At 46.7% G+C, this 17,318-nt stretch overlaps 2 protein-coding genes across 2 annotated transcripts in view; both read right to left on the bottom strand.

Annotated features, from left to right (window-relative positions):
• LOC143955461 (uncharacterized) overlaps positions 1-17,318 on the bottom strand; it is a 133,530-nt gene that overhangs the window by 108,795 nt on the left and 7,417 nt on the right. The window contains exons 6-14 of the mRNA XM_077465504.1: positions 15,285-15,346; positions 11,346-11,457; positions 10,115-10,303; positions 6,805-7,066; positions 6,233-6,378; positions 1,340-1,471; positions 1,128-1,251; positions 754-1,013; positions 456-677 (exon numbers count right to left, since the gene is read on the bottom strand). Of these exons, the coding sequence (XP_077321630.1) occupies positions 456-677; positions 754-1,013; positions 1,128-1,251; positions 1,340-1,471; positions 6,233-6,378; positions 6,805-7,066; positions 10,115-10,303; positions 11,346-11,457; positions 15,285-15,346 (1,509 nt within the window). The remainder of the gene's footprint in view (positions 1-455; positions 678-753; positions 1,014-1,127; positions 1,252-1,339; positions 1,472-6,232; positions 6,379-6,804; positions 7,067-10,114; positions 10,304-11,345; positions 11,458-15,284; positions 15,347-17,318) is intronic.
• Positions 13,420-16,759, bottom strand: LOC143955858 (uncharacterized). The gene has a single exon (XM_077465977.1). The coding sequence runs from the start codon at positions 16,374-16,376 to the stop codon at positions 15,474-15,476; it is 903 nt and encodes a 300-aa protein (XP_077322103.1). The 5' UTR covers positions 16,377-16,759; the 3' UTR covers positions 13,420-15,473.

Genomic DNA, 17,318 nt, shown 5'->3' with positions numbered 1-17,318 from the left:
GCCCCCTAGGGTAACACTCAGAGTTTAATTCAATGCAGAGATGCAGCAGGTAAAGATGCACTGACAGTGTCTGTCTTCAGAGGGCGGAATGTGGCCTAGTCGGTCCGGTCCCAAGAGGGAGGCTTGCGTAGAGGATTACATGTCCTTTCCCTGCCACTGATCACCTTCCCTGACAGATGGGTGCTCTTTCCCTACTCGAACCACTTTTCAAAACCAGGGGGCAGGGACTTATAAAGACTTTGCTGAGCCAAGATGACCACCAGGATTCATGTGGATGCAGCGTAGCCAACCAGAACGCTGCCTCCGGAGACCAGGAAACCATAAAGAAAGCAGGTTTCTCCTGCCTTCCTCTCAAGGCTGTGATACCTCTCTGGTCAAGCGCCACCTACAGGTGAGAAAGTAGTTTGCACCTGCCTACAAATCACTTTATGTTCCAGAACCTCATCTCCACCTACCTGATGATGGTGGGGGATGATGTGACCTTCCTGTGTGGAATCCCAGGAATACAGAGAATGAGGACATCTCTCCGGTGGGTTTATGATATTAGGTGTTTCCATTGTGGTGTCCTTATAGAGATCTTTGTGTACTTCCAAAAGCTCCTTTATCACTGTATAGTCCTCATCCTCCTCTATAAACTCTTCTTTAACAACAATATTATAATCTTTGAGATTTTCACTCTGAAAATAAAAATAAAACATGTAACAAACATACTTGTGTATAAATTAAAACTACCAATAATTGTCAATCATCTACCTGATCACTTTGTGCATAGTTGTGATCTTCCTGTGTGGAATCCCCGAGACACAGAGGACGGGGACATCTCTCTGGTGGGTTTCTGTAGCTGGATGACTCCACCATGGTGTCTTGGTACAGATCTTTGTGTCTTTGTGGAAACTCCTCCATCTCCCCATCCTCATCACCCTCTTCTTTTATATTTTCTTTAATAATTACCTGCGTAGAATCCCGGTAATACAGAGGACATCTCTCTGGTGGGTTCCCATTACTGGATCCATCTGTAGGAAACACACACACTGACTGAATACATTGTTTCTATGTGTTTATCAGATGATGGGGGATGGGTGGAGCCTCCGTACTGCTCTCTCCTTTACAATAAAGTCTCCTCTTACCCGGTGATGTGAGGGGCGGCTGATTGTCCATCATGACGTCCTTGTAGAGATCCTTGTGTCCTTCTAAATACTCCCACTCCTCCATGGAGAAATAGACAGTGACATCCTGACACCTTATAGGAACCTGACACACACAATGATACAGTCACCATCCAGACACATCCCTTGTCTGTTACTGGATAATGTCCCACAATTCCCAGAATCCTCCTCACCTCTCCTGTCAGCAGCTCCATCATCTTCTTGGTGACTTCTAGAATCTTCTCCATGTTGTGTCTCTCAGGTTTTAGGGAGTCACATGGAGGCACTGTGATGGTCATATGATCACCGGACTTCACAAGAGGAAATCTCTGTATTGGGGAACCAATAGGAATATCATGTTAGAATCCCAGAATCCTCCTCACCTCTCCGGTCAGGTCTGTGTTTTATTAATAGAGATAAGAGTGATGTCATGTGACCTCCCAGAATCCTCCTCACCTCTCCGGTCAGGTCTGTGTTTTATTAATAGAGATAAGAGTGATGTCATGTGACCTCCCAGAATCCTCCTCACCTCTCCGGTCAGGTCTGTGTTTTATTAATAGAGATAAGAGTGATGTCATGTGACCTCCCAGAATCCTCCTCACCTCTCCTGTCAGGTCTGTGTTTTATTAATAGAGATAAGAGTGATGTCATGTGACCTCCCAGAATCCTCCTCACCTCTCCGGTCAGGTCTATGTTTTATTAATAGAGATAAGAGTGATGTCATGTGACCTCCCAGAATCCTCCTCACCTCTCCGGTCAGGTCTGTGTTTTATTAATAGAGATAAGAGTGATGTCATGTGACCTCCCAGAATCCTCCTCACCTCTCCTGTCAGGTCTGTGTTTTATTAATAGAGATAAGAGTGATGTCATGTGACCTCCCAGAATCCTCCTCACCTCTCCGGTCAGGTCTGTGTTTTATTAATAGAGATAAGAGTGATGTTATGTGACCTCCCAGAATCCTCCTCACCTCTCCGGTCAGCAGGTAGATGATCTCCAGGGTGAGGTTTAGTATCCTCTCAGTCATGTGACTCCGGTCCTCCTCCATCCTCATTGGTCATGTGATCTATACAGGCTTCCTGTAGACCAATAATTGATAACAGAGAATGATCTGGACTGTAATGGTTGTACAATATTAGTATGGGGGTGTATGGGGGGGGGGTAATAAGAGGGTTGCTATCATGTACAATTGTCCCCTATTACGCACAGAGACACAATCAGTCATTGTTTTCTATGTTTTTTGGGCCCTGAAGCCCCATACCCTTCACGAGATATGTGCCATCCCTTTCGTTTTGATTAATTTTTGTGGATGAAAATTTTGCTTTCAGAGATTTGGATGCTCCTTAACAATCAGCTATTCTTCACAATGAATTCAGGATGGAATTTCAAAAATATTGAATCCTTCCAATTCCAAGGAACACACTAATCGAATGCCGAAGATACACAAAAAATCCCGAAAACGAATCTGTTCAACATGACGAATTTGACGAAATGCTTCAATTAACAAATGCATCCGAAACTAAATAAAAGTTTCCGGCATGCCCGTGTCTACTCTTCACCCTTATGTTTAAAAAACGTTTATCCTCTGTGGACCTCTAAAAGGAGGAAAATATTCCCATGAGTGGCCCAAATGGCCCCATAAGTGGGGGAATTTTCTGCCCTTGAAGGGGTTAATCTAGGTTCCCACACTATATATGTGTGTATCGTCATCTGCTGGAGATAAAAGACGTCACAGTGACTATGGAGGAAGAGGACGGAACATGACGGGGGGTTACTGGGTGTAAATAGAAAATAAGATCTTATTACCTCCTCTACTGCCTCTTCCAACAATGTCTTCTCTATACTTCCTCCCGACTCACCTCTCACCCAAAACTTCCTGTCTGTAAATGATACCACTTCCTTTCTGTAACGGAGGTCACTTCCCGTCTTCCATAGAGACCTTTTTTCTCTATGGTATAAGTGAAATCACCAGCTTGCGGAGCCCAGAGGAACTGCAGCCCCGAGAATCATCCCATAATGTGAACAATGTTGCCAAGTGTCCCGAATGCTACGGGACAATCCTGGGAGTTTGGCAACTGTTCCAATGTCTTTGCTTCTCTAGGTTTTTTTTTTTTTGTATGACCCTCATTAAGATGTATACAGGACCTTCATCAAGAACAAGGGTCTAGTATGTATTCTAGCTTATGCAGCTAGTAAGGCGGGATAGGCTTCCCTTGGAAGATGAATACCCAGGGATCACCTAAAGGTGGACAAAGTAGGAAATAGCCAGTTTGGGGGTTGGGAGTTCCAGAGGATGGGAGAGGCTCTGGAGAAGTCTTGGAAGAGAGCATAGGAAGAGGTGTAATAGATAAGAACTACAATCGAGTTCACGGTTATCTGCTGCTGTTCCTAATTAGAAAGCGTAAATGTGCATGCCACTCTGGAAGCAAACACTCTCTGACACGCGTTCAGCTCGGTTACTTCCACACTTCTCTTTATTGCAGGGCGGTACTAATGTTTTATACACAAAGATACGTCACTATTATGTAGACGTATTTCTGGGGCTGTAATACAGGAAGAATGAGGAAACTTGATGCTGAGGCTTGGTTGTTGCTGGTTCTCTCTTCACTTCCGCAGTCTTGCAATGCGTGGGTAGTAGGATATAGACGCCATCTTTTTGGTTCCAAAGCAGAGTCAATCTGTATACTATATAATAAGTAAGGAGTTGCATAGAAACATGTATAGACATAAGAAAATAGGCATTTTTATGATTGTCATTATATACATTACATTCCTCCACAGGCCCCCCCCCCCCCTAAAATGGCTATTTTCTTCTGTCCCTAATCTAAAGGTCCTACTCACTAGGCCCATTCTCCTCAGCAACTCTTTTAGGCTGTATATAGAGTTAGGCAGCAACTAGTTCACTACCCCCCTCGAAAGAGCTGGAGAAGTGCAATCAGGTGCTATCTATCCCTATAGGATTATGAGATTATGGACAGGGAGTGACTCTAGAGGAGTGAAGGGTTTGTCATTCTCCATCATAAGAGGGTCCTCTTCTTCTTGGTGGAGAGATGTAGGTGGGCTGTTGTCTACAGCCTTGCTCATTAACTTCTTTACGAAAGGTAGAATACAGCATACAATCAGGGCTAAATGAACCAGGATTATTAATACCGTTACCCCTATCTGAGCAAGCACCTTTTGCCACCCAGTCATCCAGCTAAACTATTGATCCCATGGGTCTGTAATACCGGAGTTCTTCTTCAACTCCAATGACAGATCTTCTCATTTCTTTATAGCTAAAGCAACCTTACCATTTGGACCAGTATTATCAGGAATGTAGGTGCAATAGGTTCCAGTTTTTTCTATTGTTAGAAAAGTTTTAAATGTTTATTGTGTGACTATTAGAAAAACAATATTACTGAGACTGATTTTTAAAACGTACTTCTGAGCACATTATTGTATTAACTTGTTGAATTGTTTTGTCTTAACTAACTCCATAGTAAGTTGTAGGATGATTAGGTTTAACTAAATATGATAGCCTAAGATTGTACGGGAAACATGAATACCAAAATAAAGTACCATTGCGTACCATGACAAGTTATTTATGTTTCCTCAGCCAATAGAAGCATAGAGGTGGTATTCTTGTAGGATATGAGGAGGGGGGGGAGAGAGATTCTTTTGTGAGACTTTACGGCAGCTTTTGTCCTGAAAGCATGTCTCCCTTTTGTGGGCCACATCAGAAATAAATTGTCTGCTTTTCAATACATCTGGAGTTTTGACTGATCACAAGAGAAGATTCCTAACACTATCATTTAACAGACACCTCCTTTCTCAGCTAACACCATGTCTAAGGGCTAAGGCCATCCGTTTCAGGAATGTCATGTAGGAAGTGGGGGGCTAACTGGTCAGCAATTCCCTGGAGGGCATCTTTAGTGTAATTCACAAATCTATGTTGGTTGTAGTATATGTAGTTGATCCAATCTACATTCTTGTTGACAGTTATGTGGATCAAAGACTCAAAAACAGCTTTTACCTGGTCCCTGGATTTGAATTCATCAGGGACCCCCTTTGGGACTCCTATGGCATCTATGTACACATGAGGGTCAAAGCTTCCGAAGGGAGCTGCATGCTTCCTCCTATGATTGAGTAAAGGCTCAGGGTGTCTGTGGCCAGTACCCCGTCTGGCTCTGTGTTCCAACCCACTGTCCCCCCCCCCCCCCCCCCCCCAGGAGCCATAACTCTGTCCCCATTGACTGTCTGTGATACACACATATATATATCCTTACAGTAAGGGATGTCTTTGTACCCATGGCATTGCCATGAAGGGTCAAACGGAGAAGGCACTATGTCACAGTAATCAAAGGTAAAGGTGGCCACATGTGTGCCTGAAAAGTTATACCAAAATGTAATTATGTTATCATTTTTGTGATGGCCACCTCCTGCCCCCCCCCCCCCCCAAACCAAACAGGAAAAGCATATATAGCATGGTCGCCATGAAGTGGGTGGGATCTTGTCCTCAGGGGTTGGAGCTTTCTTGCAGTGGGAAGCGTGTATTCAGGTGTTCTTCCCGGCCAATTTGACTGAGGTGGCTGTGTTCAGCAAAACTTGGAAAACCTTCTCACAAATTTCTTTAACACCACCCAATCTCCAGGCAGTAGTTGGTGTTTTCCTGTATCTAATTCAGTATCTGGAATGGAAGAAAACACCTGGACATTCATTTGGGTTAATTCTCGTGATAATGCGGTTACATAATTAGTCAACACATCAGATTGCAACTGTAACTGTTGTGGGGAGTAACAGCCAAGTCTGGGGGCTGAACCAAACAAAATTTCATAAGGGGATAGGGCATATTTCCCCTGGGGCAAGTATCTGACATTGAACAAGGCAATGGGCAAACTGTATGGCCGACTCATGTTAGTCTCTTGGGCCATCTTTAGCATCCTGTTTTTTTAGTGTCCGATTCACCCTTTCTACCTTCCCGCTACTTTGAGGGTGATATGGGGTGTGTAGGGCCAACTGAACCCCCAGTGCTGCCCAAATATCTTTTGTAAGGGTTGCTGTGAAGCCTGGGCCCTGTTCGCTATCACCTCTGAGACACCAAATCTACATACTATCTCACTCAGTAGTTTCTTAGCCACCTCCACTAGGGCATATTCAAATCTGCCACTGTTTGGCGTTAGGATGTGTTCAATTTGTATCCTCTGGAAGATGTATAGGGCCTTTGCCAGGTGCTTCTTCTGGGCCTTTTCTGTGCGTCCTGGGTTACATTTGACACAGATATTGCATGATCTGCATAAGTTGTTTGTCAGTGGAGTAACTCCTGGTGTTACATAGTTACTTTTTGATAAGAGAGTTCATAAGAGTCTTTGACAAGTGAGCAGCTCCATGTGACCATTGCACCACAGCTGGGTAAATACTTCTGAGTAGACAAGACTTCTTGTTGCACTTGAATATTCTATCCCTGAGGGTTGCAGCTTTCCTTCTCATCTGGACCTTCTGCTTTGTGTAGTTCTTTCAGATAAACTCTGTCCACTGGGAGAGTCTGTAGGGCAAGCATGGGGTGGTCTTCTTCTACCACTCTGCTTTCCACTTCCCGTGGACCGCTGGCTGCCTGTTTGGCAACTGAATCGGCTAGATGATTGCCTCAAACTTCATTTGAGTTCAGTTTGTCTTGTGCTTTTACTTTCAGAATAGTCACTTGGGTTGGCAGAAGCAAGGCGTTCATCAAGTCCTTGATGGCTGAGCTGTGTTTCACTGTCTGGATTCTGCAAGGGTATTTCACTCATGGTGGGGAGATGCGTGGCTTCCAGCCGCATGGGGTGACTCGAAGTCAGGACTCGAATCCTCCTCCTCATTTTCCCCCCTTGGGAAGTGGAAGAAGGGTAGAAGGGTTCAGTGTTTGGCAACTCAATAGAGTAAGGAGGGAACATAGGAGTCTCAAGTGTCTGGCAGTGGACAGATGTCATGGGGAGCAAGCAGAACGAGGCAGTGTCTGAGGACCAAGTCCAAAGTTTTGTCAAGCAAGGCTTTTGCAGCAAAGACAGCATGCAGACACAATGGGCCTCCTATTGCTACTGCATCCAGCTGACAGGAATATACTATGGGGCATAGGCAGATGCCATGAGATTGGGTGAGTACACCTGCAGCATGTCCCAGACATTCGGATACAAAGAGCTTGAACGTTTTGTCATAGTCTGGGAGCCCTAGCGCCAGAGATGGCGAGCTTGAGGGACTCAAAGTTGGACAAAGCAGACATCTGCAAGGGGTCTGATTTCAGAGCATCATACAAAGGTTGCATCAGTAGGGAGGCTTCTGGAATCCATGCTCTGCAATAGGAAATTAGTCCAAGGAAGGCATCAAGGGGCTCCTGACCTTGTGGCAGTGGGATGTCAGAGATTGCTTTCACCCTGTCTTCAGTGAGGTGTCCTGTCCCATGGGACAAACAGTATCCAAGGAAAATAACAGATGTTGAGCACCACTGGGTTTTAAGGCTTTGCAACCCTGGTTGGCAAGATAGCACAACAGGCTTTCTGACTTTCAACAGGGGGTAAGTCATCTGCACAGAGGAGAAGGTCATCAACATATTGGAGGAGAATCACTTCTGGGTGATCCTCTTGTCATGTGTCAAGGATGATAGCCATATTGTTTGTAAACTGGCTTGGAGAGTTCTGTGCCTCTTGTGGCATAACTGTTTAGGTATGTTGCTGTTTCTTTTCGTGGGTGAATGCAAAACCTGCCAGCAGGAGGGGTGAGGGTGGGCACTGAAGAAAGCATTTGCAAGGTCCACCCAGGGGCGGATCCAGAGTCCAGTCTCGGGAGGGGCACTGCTATAAAATTTGTTTTTTTGGGGGCAATTTTTATGGGAAATGGCTGGTATTGGCGCTTCAATCATTACGGCACCATGGCTGTTATGGTGTCAGGATGATTGAAGCGCATTATTTCTATTAATACATTGTAATATAAAATTAAATGGTTCAACTCACCATAATGCAGAATCAGTGGGAGCCCTGAGGGTGTCATTTGCCATGTCGCCTGCCACCAAATGTGGATCGTCACTTGCCACCAAATGCGGAGTGTCACTTGCCACGCCACCTGCCACACATTGCGGATTGTCACTTGCCACGTCGCCTGCCACCAGATGCGGATTGCCACGTAGCCTGCCACACATTGCGGATTGCCACTTGCCACGTCACCTGCCACACATTGTGGATTGTCACTTGCCACGTTGCCTGCCACACATTACGGATTGCCACTTGCCACGTAGCCTGCCACACATTGCGGATTGTCACTTGCCACGTCGCCTGCCACCAGATGCGGATTGCCACGTAGCCTGCCACACATTGCGGATTGTCACTTGCCACGTCACCTGCCACACATTGCTGATTGTCACTTGCCACGTAGCCTGCCACACATTGCAGATTGTCACTTGCCACGTCGCCTGCCACACATTGCGGATTGCCACGTAGCCTGCCACACATTGCGGATTGTCACTTGCCCAGTCGCCTTCCATGAGAGGAGGTAACAAGGGATCTAGAAAGGAGGTTCTGGGAGGAGTGTAGGGAACGATTTAGGCGATATCTGCCGATGAGGTTGGTGATGTAGATGGGGACGATGTAGTGGATGGCCTTGTATGTTATGGTTAACATTTTGAATTTCACACGGTGGAGTAGGGGAATCCATTGAAGGGATTGACAGAGAGGGGAAGCAGTCACGGATCAAGGGGGATATTATAGGATTTTTCTACTCGGCTTTCGGGATAGGCTTTAGGTTTGGGTCAGCCATGAGGTCATCCCAAACTCTGGCTGTTTACAGTTTTTTCCACTTGCCACGTAGTCTGCCACAAATTGCGGATTGCCACTTGCCACGTAGTCTGCCACACATTGCGGATTGCCACGTAGCGTGCCACACATTGCGGATTGCCACTTGCCACATAGTCTGCCACACATTGCGGATTGCCACTTGCCACGTAGCCTGCCACACATTGCGGATTGTCACCTACTGTGTCACTTTTCTGCTAAGGTTTTCTTTTGTTGAGTCCAGAGTGAAGATAGGCAGCAGAGATGATGTAATCTCTCTGCTGCACACAGCTTCCCGCACAGTGAGGGCGGAACTGGAGGGATGCAGGGCAGTGAGAGATGATGTCATCTCCCTGCTGGCTTCCTGATTGGCCAGCAGCCCTCCTAAGCCGCCCAGCTGCCCCCCCCACCTGTCCACTCAGCACAATCACCTGCGGAACTGGCTGTGCTGGCACCCGCGGAACCGGCCGCGCTGGCACCCGCGGAACCGGCCGCGCTGGCACCCGCGGAACCGGCCGCACAGGGTATCAGGGCTCCATTTGACACAAGGGCCTTGACATGCTTCAAAATAGCTGCAGATTGGGCTCACTTTAGAGGATATTGTGGTTTCCCGGGCAATGATGCGCCCTCTTAACTGAGCTTAACTGAAACTGGTGGCACTTTTAAGTGACCGATGTCTTCCGGTCCTGTAGACCATAGGCACGCAGGAATTCTGTCAAGTACTTCCTGTGTATCCTCTTTTAGTCCTGGGACAAAAACAGTTAATAACATGTGTGTGTGCCTTTTTATAGTGGTAGAAGCCCAGATCATCAAAGGCATGTATGAGTCTCGCATGATACTTCTCCACACCCTCCCCTTTATCTTGGGCAATATCTTGGATTGTGGTGCTTTAATCTGCCAATTTCTCCTTTGTTTAGTAGAAGTGATACTTGTCAGGCAGGCATCGTTGAAGGCCGCCTGCATGACTGGCCAAAAGACATGTCCTGGTTTAATTTGTCATAGGTTGATCAAGTCTCTCCAGGCAGCTGAGTAAGTTTCTTGTATCTGCACTATCCTGCGGTAAAAGGGCAATGGCTGTTTCTCTGGGTCAGGCAGACTTGTCACTAAGGCTGCTGCTTGTGATGGGGTAAAAGCGACATACATCACCGATGCCCCTTCTGGTGAATGAGGGGCCTGGGAAGGGGCACTGTTCCTTACGGTTGCCAGCATATGTTTGAGATCCGCTTGGAACTTGGAGTCCGGAGCCGGATTGGGGGTTAAATCAGCGGGTGGCCTTGTTGCCTGTTGTTGGTCTTCCCACTCGGAGGCCTCTTCATCATTAATATATCCGGCCTGTGAATGTGGTGCTTCCGTATTGGAGAAGACAGGTGTGTGGTAGGAACCATCCTGGTTTAGAACAGGGAGAACTGGGTATAGGCCGTGTTTGGGCCTGCCGGGTGTACCAAGACGGCCGCCGCCAGGAAGTGCACTGGGCTGGGCAGGAAGTGAGGGTCTGAGTGCACTAAGATGGCCGCCACAGAAAGTTATCACAGTGGGTTGTGCTTGGGCTGGAGTGGTGAGAAGGGAGTGGGCATTAGACGGAGAGCAGGGTTGTCCCTCCCCTCCTCTGTTCCAAGTTCCAACATAGGGCATTGGTTCCAACATATTATCACTTTTGTGGTACAAATACATAATACAACTGGCATCTTTCTTAACTTCCTCTATCCAATTTTCTTTGTGCAATGCTTTTGCCATTCTGTACCAAGCTTCTGCCACATCCAATAAGCCGTTATCACACAGAATTCCTCTCTGTTTCTTTAGCAACGTAACCTTCGCTACTTTGTACATGTAGCATTCCTTTCTCTCTCTCTCTCTGTGTTTCTCCGCAGCAGTTTCAGCTGATGGATTCAGAGGAGAATACGGACAACTAATGGGTTAATATTTCTCCTCCTTTTCAAGGGTGGGGACTGGTACGGCTGTGAGAAAAAAAACGAACAGGCTTGAAACCCCGGCCACCCTCATTGATGTCAAACATTAATCCACATACACATTTATGACATGACATAACATTACTCCTGTCACCCTTCGCACCACAAAGCCTCAGTAGCTGAGCTAAAGCCCTCAGGGGCCAACAGCTCACCTGAGCAACCCATCCGTAGATGTTTGTTGCAGGCTTCCAGCCTTCCCAGAGGCAGACAGCTCTTCTGGGGGTCAGGACACACACACACACAACCGCAACTGCACTTTCAGTCTGCTGAGTCGCAATCCTTCAGGAGGACAGACACTGAGCAGATAATACACAGTCACCAGAGACCCAATGGCAGGTTCGTTAAAACAGCCCCAGGCGAGGAATATAAATTGCCTGCCTCTGAATGGTCTCAGGGAGCCAACAAGACCAACCAGCCATCCCAGAGACAAGTCGTACAGTGGTAAGAATAAATATGCTTACCGTGGTATTAGGGTTGCGCAGACCCCCTTGCTCTGAGTCGGCCAGCCGCTTGGCCCCTGGATTGTGGTCTCCCTTCGATTGAAGCCTGGAGGCCCCACGCTCTGGGCGCCAACTGTAATAGATAAGAACTACAATCGAGTTCAAGGTTATCTGCTGCTGTTCCTAATTAGAAAGTGTGAATGGGCACGCACTCTGGAAGCAAACACTCCCCGACACGCGTTCAACTCTGTAACTTCCACACTTTTCTTTATTGCAGGGTATGCTAATGTTTTATACACAAAAATACGTCACTATTATGTAAATGTATTTCAGTCTGATACATCTTATTGAATGAAATACAGGAAGAATGCAGAAACTTGATTCTGAGGCTTGGTTGTTGCTGGTTCTCTCCTCACTTCCATGGGTAGTAGGATATAGACGCCATCTTTTTGGTTCCAAAGCAGAGCCAATCTGCATACTATATAATAAGGAGTTGCATAGAAACATGCACAGTGCCTTGCGAAAGTATTCGGCCCCCTTGAACTTTTCAACCTTTTGCCACATTTCAGGCTTCAAACATAAAGATATAACATGTTTATTTTTTGTGAAGAATCACCAACAAGTGGGACACAATTGTGAAGTGGAACGAAATCTATTGGATTTTTGAAACTTTTTTAACTAATAAAAAAATGAAAAGTGGGGCGTGCAAAATGATTCGGCCCCCTTGCGTTAATACTTTGTAGAGCCACCTTTTGCTGCGATTACAGCTGCAAGTCGCTTGGGGTATGTCTCTATCAGTTTTGCACATCGAGAGACTGAAATTCTTGCCCATTCTTCCTTGCAAAACAGCTGGAGCTCAGTGAGGTTGGATGGAGAGCGTTTGTGAACAGCAGTTTTCAGCTCTTTCCACAGATTCTCGATTGGATTCAGGTCTGGACTTTGACTTGGCCATTCTAACACCTGGATACGTTTATTTGTGAACCATTCCTTTGTAGATTTTGCTGTATGTTTGGGATCATTGTCTTGTTGGAAGATAAATCTCCGTCCCAGTTTCAGGTCTTTTGCAGACTCCAACAGGTTTTCATCCAGAATGGTCCTGTATTTGGCTGCATCCATCTTCCCCTCAATTTTAACCATCTTCCCTGTCCCTGCTGAAGAAAAGCAGGCCCAAACCATGATGCTGCCACCACCATGTGTGACAGTGGGGATGGTGTGTTGAGGGTGATGAGCTGTGTTGCTTTTACGCCAAACATATCGTTTTGCATTGTGGGCAAAAAGTTGGATTTTGGTTTCATCTGACCAGAGCACCTTCTTCCACATGTTTGGTGTGTCTCCCAGGTGGCTTGTGGCAAACTTTAGACGAGACTTTTTATGGATATCTTTGAGAAATGGCTTTCTTCTTGCCACTCTTCCATAAAGGCCAGATTTGTGCAGTGTACGACTGATTGTTGTCCTATGGACAGACTCTGCCACCTCAGCTGTAGTTCTCTGCAGTTCATCCAGAGTGATCATGGGCCTCTTGGCTGCATCTCTGATCAGTCTTCTCCTTGTCTGATCTGAAAGTTTAGAGGGACGGCCAGGTCTTGGTAGATTTGCAGTGGTCTGATACTCCTTCCATTTCAAAATGATCGCTTGCACAGTGCTCCTTGGGATGTTTAAAGCTTGGGAAATCTTTTTGTATCCAAATCCGGCTTTAAACTTCTCCACAACAGTATTACGGACCTGCCTGGTGTGTTCCTTGGTCTTCATGATGCTCTCTGCGCTTTCAACAGAACCCTGAGACTATCACAGAGCAGGTGCATTTATACAGAGACTTGATTACACACAGGTGGATTCTATTTATCACCATCAGTCATTTAGGACAACATTGGATCATTCAGAGATCCTCGCTGAACTTCTGGAGTGAGTTTGCTGCACTGAAAGTAAAGGGGGCCGAATAATTTTGCACGCACCACTTTTCAGTTTTTTATTTGCTAAAAAAGTTTAAATTATCCAATAGATTTCGTTCCACTTCACAATTGTGTCCCACTTGTTGGTGATTCTTCACAAAAAATTAAAATTTTATATCTTTATGTTTGGAGCCTGAAATGTGGCAAAAGGTTGAAAAGTTCAAGGGGGCCGAATACTTTCGCAAGGCACTGTATATACATAAGAAAATAGGCATTTTTATGATTATCATTATCTACATTACATTCCTCCACAGAGGCAACGAGGGACCTAGAGACCACAACGTCTTTGGAGGAGCGCAGAGGACAGGTTTGGTGATCTTATGAGATGAATTTGGTGATGTAGCCCAGGAGTTGTGGATGGTTATGTATGCTTTTGTTAGTATTCTGAATTGTTAGGGCTCGGACATCTGTCCCTAGCCGCTCTTTGTGTGGCTACATGTGAACATCAGCCTGCCATTAGTTTAAATGGGCTGAACAGCCACCGCTGATCCCATAACCCGGTCATTCCAGCAGCAAGAATCCGTCAGCTGCACCAACCCGGCCATGTGAAGGAGGCCTAATTGTTGAGCAAGTAGATAACAGAATACAAAAATATTTTTTTATTTAATAAATACAAAATGTTACAAAAAAAAAAGTTATATCTGAAAATGTCATATTTTCCACCTTCATCCAGTAGATGGCGCTCTCCAAGCAAATGACGCTGCCTTTGCAGGCTGATAACTACTGTAGTAAAATGATCAGTCCTGTCATGTAGTCTGATCTCCCCTTCTCTTCATCCACTAGCAATATCTAGATCTTCTCTCACCATGAGTTTCCTTCAAAGCTTCTGCTGAAAATCAGGGGAGATCAGACTACACTGCTAGAGGGACCCAACAAGCAGTGACACCCCCTCCTTCTCTCTCCTAGAGGGACCCAACCAGCAGCGACACCCCCTCCTTCTCTCTCCTAGAGGGACCCAACCAGCAGTGACACCCCCTCCTCCTCTCACCTAGAGGGGCCCAACCAGCAGCGACACCCCCTCCTTCTCTCTCCTAGAGGGACCCAACCAGCAGTGACACCCCCTCCTTCTCTCTCCTAGAGGGGCCCAACCAGCAGCGACACCCCCTCCTTCTCTCTCCTAGAGGGACCCAACCAGCAGCGACACCCCCTCCTTCTCTCTCCTAGAGGGACCCAACCAGCAGTGACACCCCCTCCTTCTCTCTCCTAGAGGGACCCAACCAGCAGCGACACCTCCTCCTTCTCTCTCCTAGAGGGTCCCGACCAGCAGCGACACCCCCTCCTTCTCTCTCCTAGAGGGACCCAACCAGCAGTGACACCCCCTCCTTCTCTCTCCTAGAGGGTCCCGACCAGCAGCGACACCCCCTCCTTCTCTCTCCTAGAGGGACCCAACCAGCAGTGACACCCCCTCCTTCTCTCTCCTAGAGGGACCCAACCAGCAGTGACACCCCCTCCTTCTCTCTCCTAGAGGGACCCAACCAGCAGTGACACCCCCTCCTTCTCTCTCCTAGAGGGACCCGACCGGCAGTGACACCTCCTCCTTCTCTCTCCTAGAGGGACCCAACCAGCAGTGACACCCCCTCCTTCTCTCTCCTAGAGGGACCCAACCGGCAATGACACCCCCTCCTTCTCTCTCCTAGAGGGACCCAACCAGCAGTGACACCCCCTCCTTCTCTCTCCTAGAGGGACCCAACCGGCAGTGATACCCCCTCCTTCTCTCTCCTAGAGGGACCCAACCGGCAGTGATACCCCCTCCTTCTCTCTCCTAGCAGAGGAGATCAGACAGAATTTAAGTCTTTAGTGATCTCTGATTTCCTTATAGAGTTTCTTCCATGATAAAGATCAGAGGAGCGCTCAGCCACGTGTTTTCTGTGGTGTATATCGAGGTGAGCTTCTTCCCAGTGTGAGATCTCTGATGTACGGCAAAATATGATCCATATAGAAGACATTTCCCGCACTCAAGAGACTAAATTAACCTTGAGGTTTGTGTGGTTTCTCAGACCTTTCCTAAGACTAGACGTCTGAAAAACATTTCCCGCACTCAGGGCAGGAATACGGTTTCTCACCATGTGAGATCTCTTATGTACGGCAAAATAGGATTTATATAGAAGACATTTCCTGCACTTGGGATCCTAATACACCACAAGGATTGTGTGGGTTCTCTGTTCTTTGGTAAGACTTCTGTGAAAAACATTTCCCGCATTCAGGGCAGGATTGCAACTTTTTTTCCTGTGTGAGACAGCAGATGTCTTTTAAGATTGGACTGCTGTGAAAAACATTTCCCGCACTGAGGGCAGGAACAGGGCTTCTCACCCGTATGAGATTTCTGATGTGCGTTAAGGTGGTACTTGTGCAAAAAACATTTCCCGCACTCAGAACAAGAATATGGCTTTTCACCCCTGTGAGATCTCTGATGTGTGTCAAAATCGTACCTCCGGAAAAAACATTTCCCGCACTCGGAACAGGAATACGGCTTCTCGCCTGTGTGAGTTCTTTGATGTAAAACAAACTGTGATTTCCATAGAAAACATTTCCCGCACTCAGAACAAGAATACGGCTTCTCACCCGTGTGAGATTTCTGATGCGTGTTAAGATCGTACCTCCGCAAAAAACATTTCCCGCACTCAGAACAGGAATACGGCTTCTCACCTGTGTGAGATCTTTGATGCATAACTAGGTATGATTTCCATAGAAAACATTTCCCGCACTCAGAACAAGAATATAGTTTCTCGCCCGTGTGCAATCTCTGATGAGCGGTTAGCTTTCTCTTCTGTGGAAAACTTTTCCCGCACTCAGGACAGGAATGGCGGGAATGAAGCCTCTCCCCATCGTGAGATCTCTGATGTATAGAAAGACTTAATTCAGAGTAAAACCTTTCCCCGCAAAAAGGACAGGGAAAATTCTCATCCCCCCGAATTCCGGCATCATCCCCCACGGTACGAGGTTGCTCAGAGTCGGAGGGATTCCGTGGTCTATCCACACTGTGAAGTCCACCATCCATAGTGGAGATCATTGTCTTTTCTCCTCCACAATCTCCTGTGATGTCCTCATCTTCCATTCTACAACCTGGAGATAAAGTGAGACGATCCTTTGAGGGTTTCTCCATGGCGTGTCCTGGAAAAATATAAAAACATCATCAATAGATATGAGAGGGTTAGTTCACTTCCATCAAGATCCCATCTGGATCAGGTAGATATGAGTGAGGAGATGTTATCTGGGACTGTAACTAGGAGTGACACACAACCTAATACTGCCAGCTGAACCACAAATAGGGTATCAGTACAGGGAGGGGACCGTTATCAACCTAATACTGCCAGCTGAACCACAAATAGGGTATCAGTACAGGGAGGGGACCGTTATCAACCTAATACTGCCAGCTGAACCACAAATAGGGTATCAGTACAGGGAGGGGACCGTTATCAACCTATTATTGGCTGATATCACTCAACTCCCGCCCTACTCTGGACCAATCAGTGAGCAGTAACAGAGCAGAGATAAGAGAAGAATATATGACGGGTCACCTGTGCTGATCTCTGTAGGAGTGTCCTCCTCTATGAATGTCCTCGTCATTCCAGCCTCCTCCGTATATTGCTGATCATCCCTCACATACGTCTCTTCTTCTTCACCCTCAACTTTCATCTTCATCAGATCTTCACCCTAAACCAACAGAATGGCAGAAAATAACATCTGTAACATAGAAGTATTTATGATGTGAGATCACATAGAAAATATCATCTTGTAGAGTCCACACATCGTCTCCACATGGCAGAGTGTTCAGTCAGTGGGTGGGTACAATGTGGTGCGGCGGCAGTGAAGACACAGTGTCCAGATGCTGGTAATCTCAGAACTTGTATTGCAGAGAATACCAACTACAAACATCCCCAAGTGGGAGAGCGCCCCCTAGGGTAACACTCGCAGTTTAATTCGATGCCGAGATGCAGCAAGTAAAGATGCCCTGACAGTGTCTGTCTTCAGAGGGCGGAATGTGGCCTAGTCGGTCCGGTCCCAAGAAGGAGGCTTCCGTAGAGGATCACCTTCCCTGATAGAT

The sequence above is a fragment of the Lithobates pipiens genome, unplaced genomic scaffold (assembly GCF_037356315.1).
Source record: "Lithobates pipiens isolate NorthernLeopardFrog02 unplaced genomic scaffold, aLitPip1_a1.2 Scaffold_35, whole genome shotgun sequence".
Lineage (NCBI taxonomy): Eukaryota > Metazoa > Chordata > Amphibia > Anura > Ranidae > Lithobates > Lithobates pipiens.
Note: the sequence above shows the minus strand (reverse complement) of the source record. Positions and strands in the feature narration are given on the sequence as shown.

Coding starts and splice junctions, on each gene's coding strand:
- LOC143955858 (XM_077465977.1), bottom strand. CDS start 16,376: ATGGAGAAACCCTCAAAGGATCGTCTCACTTTATCTCCAGGTTGTAGA.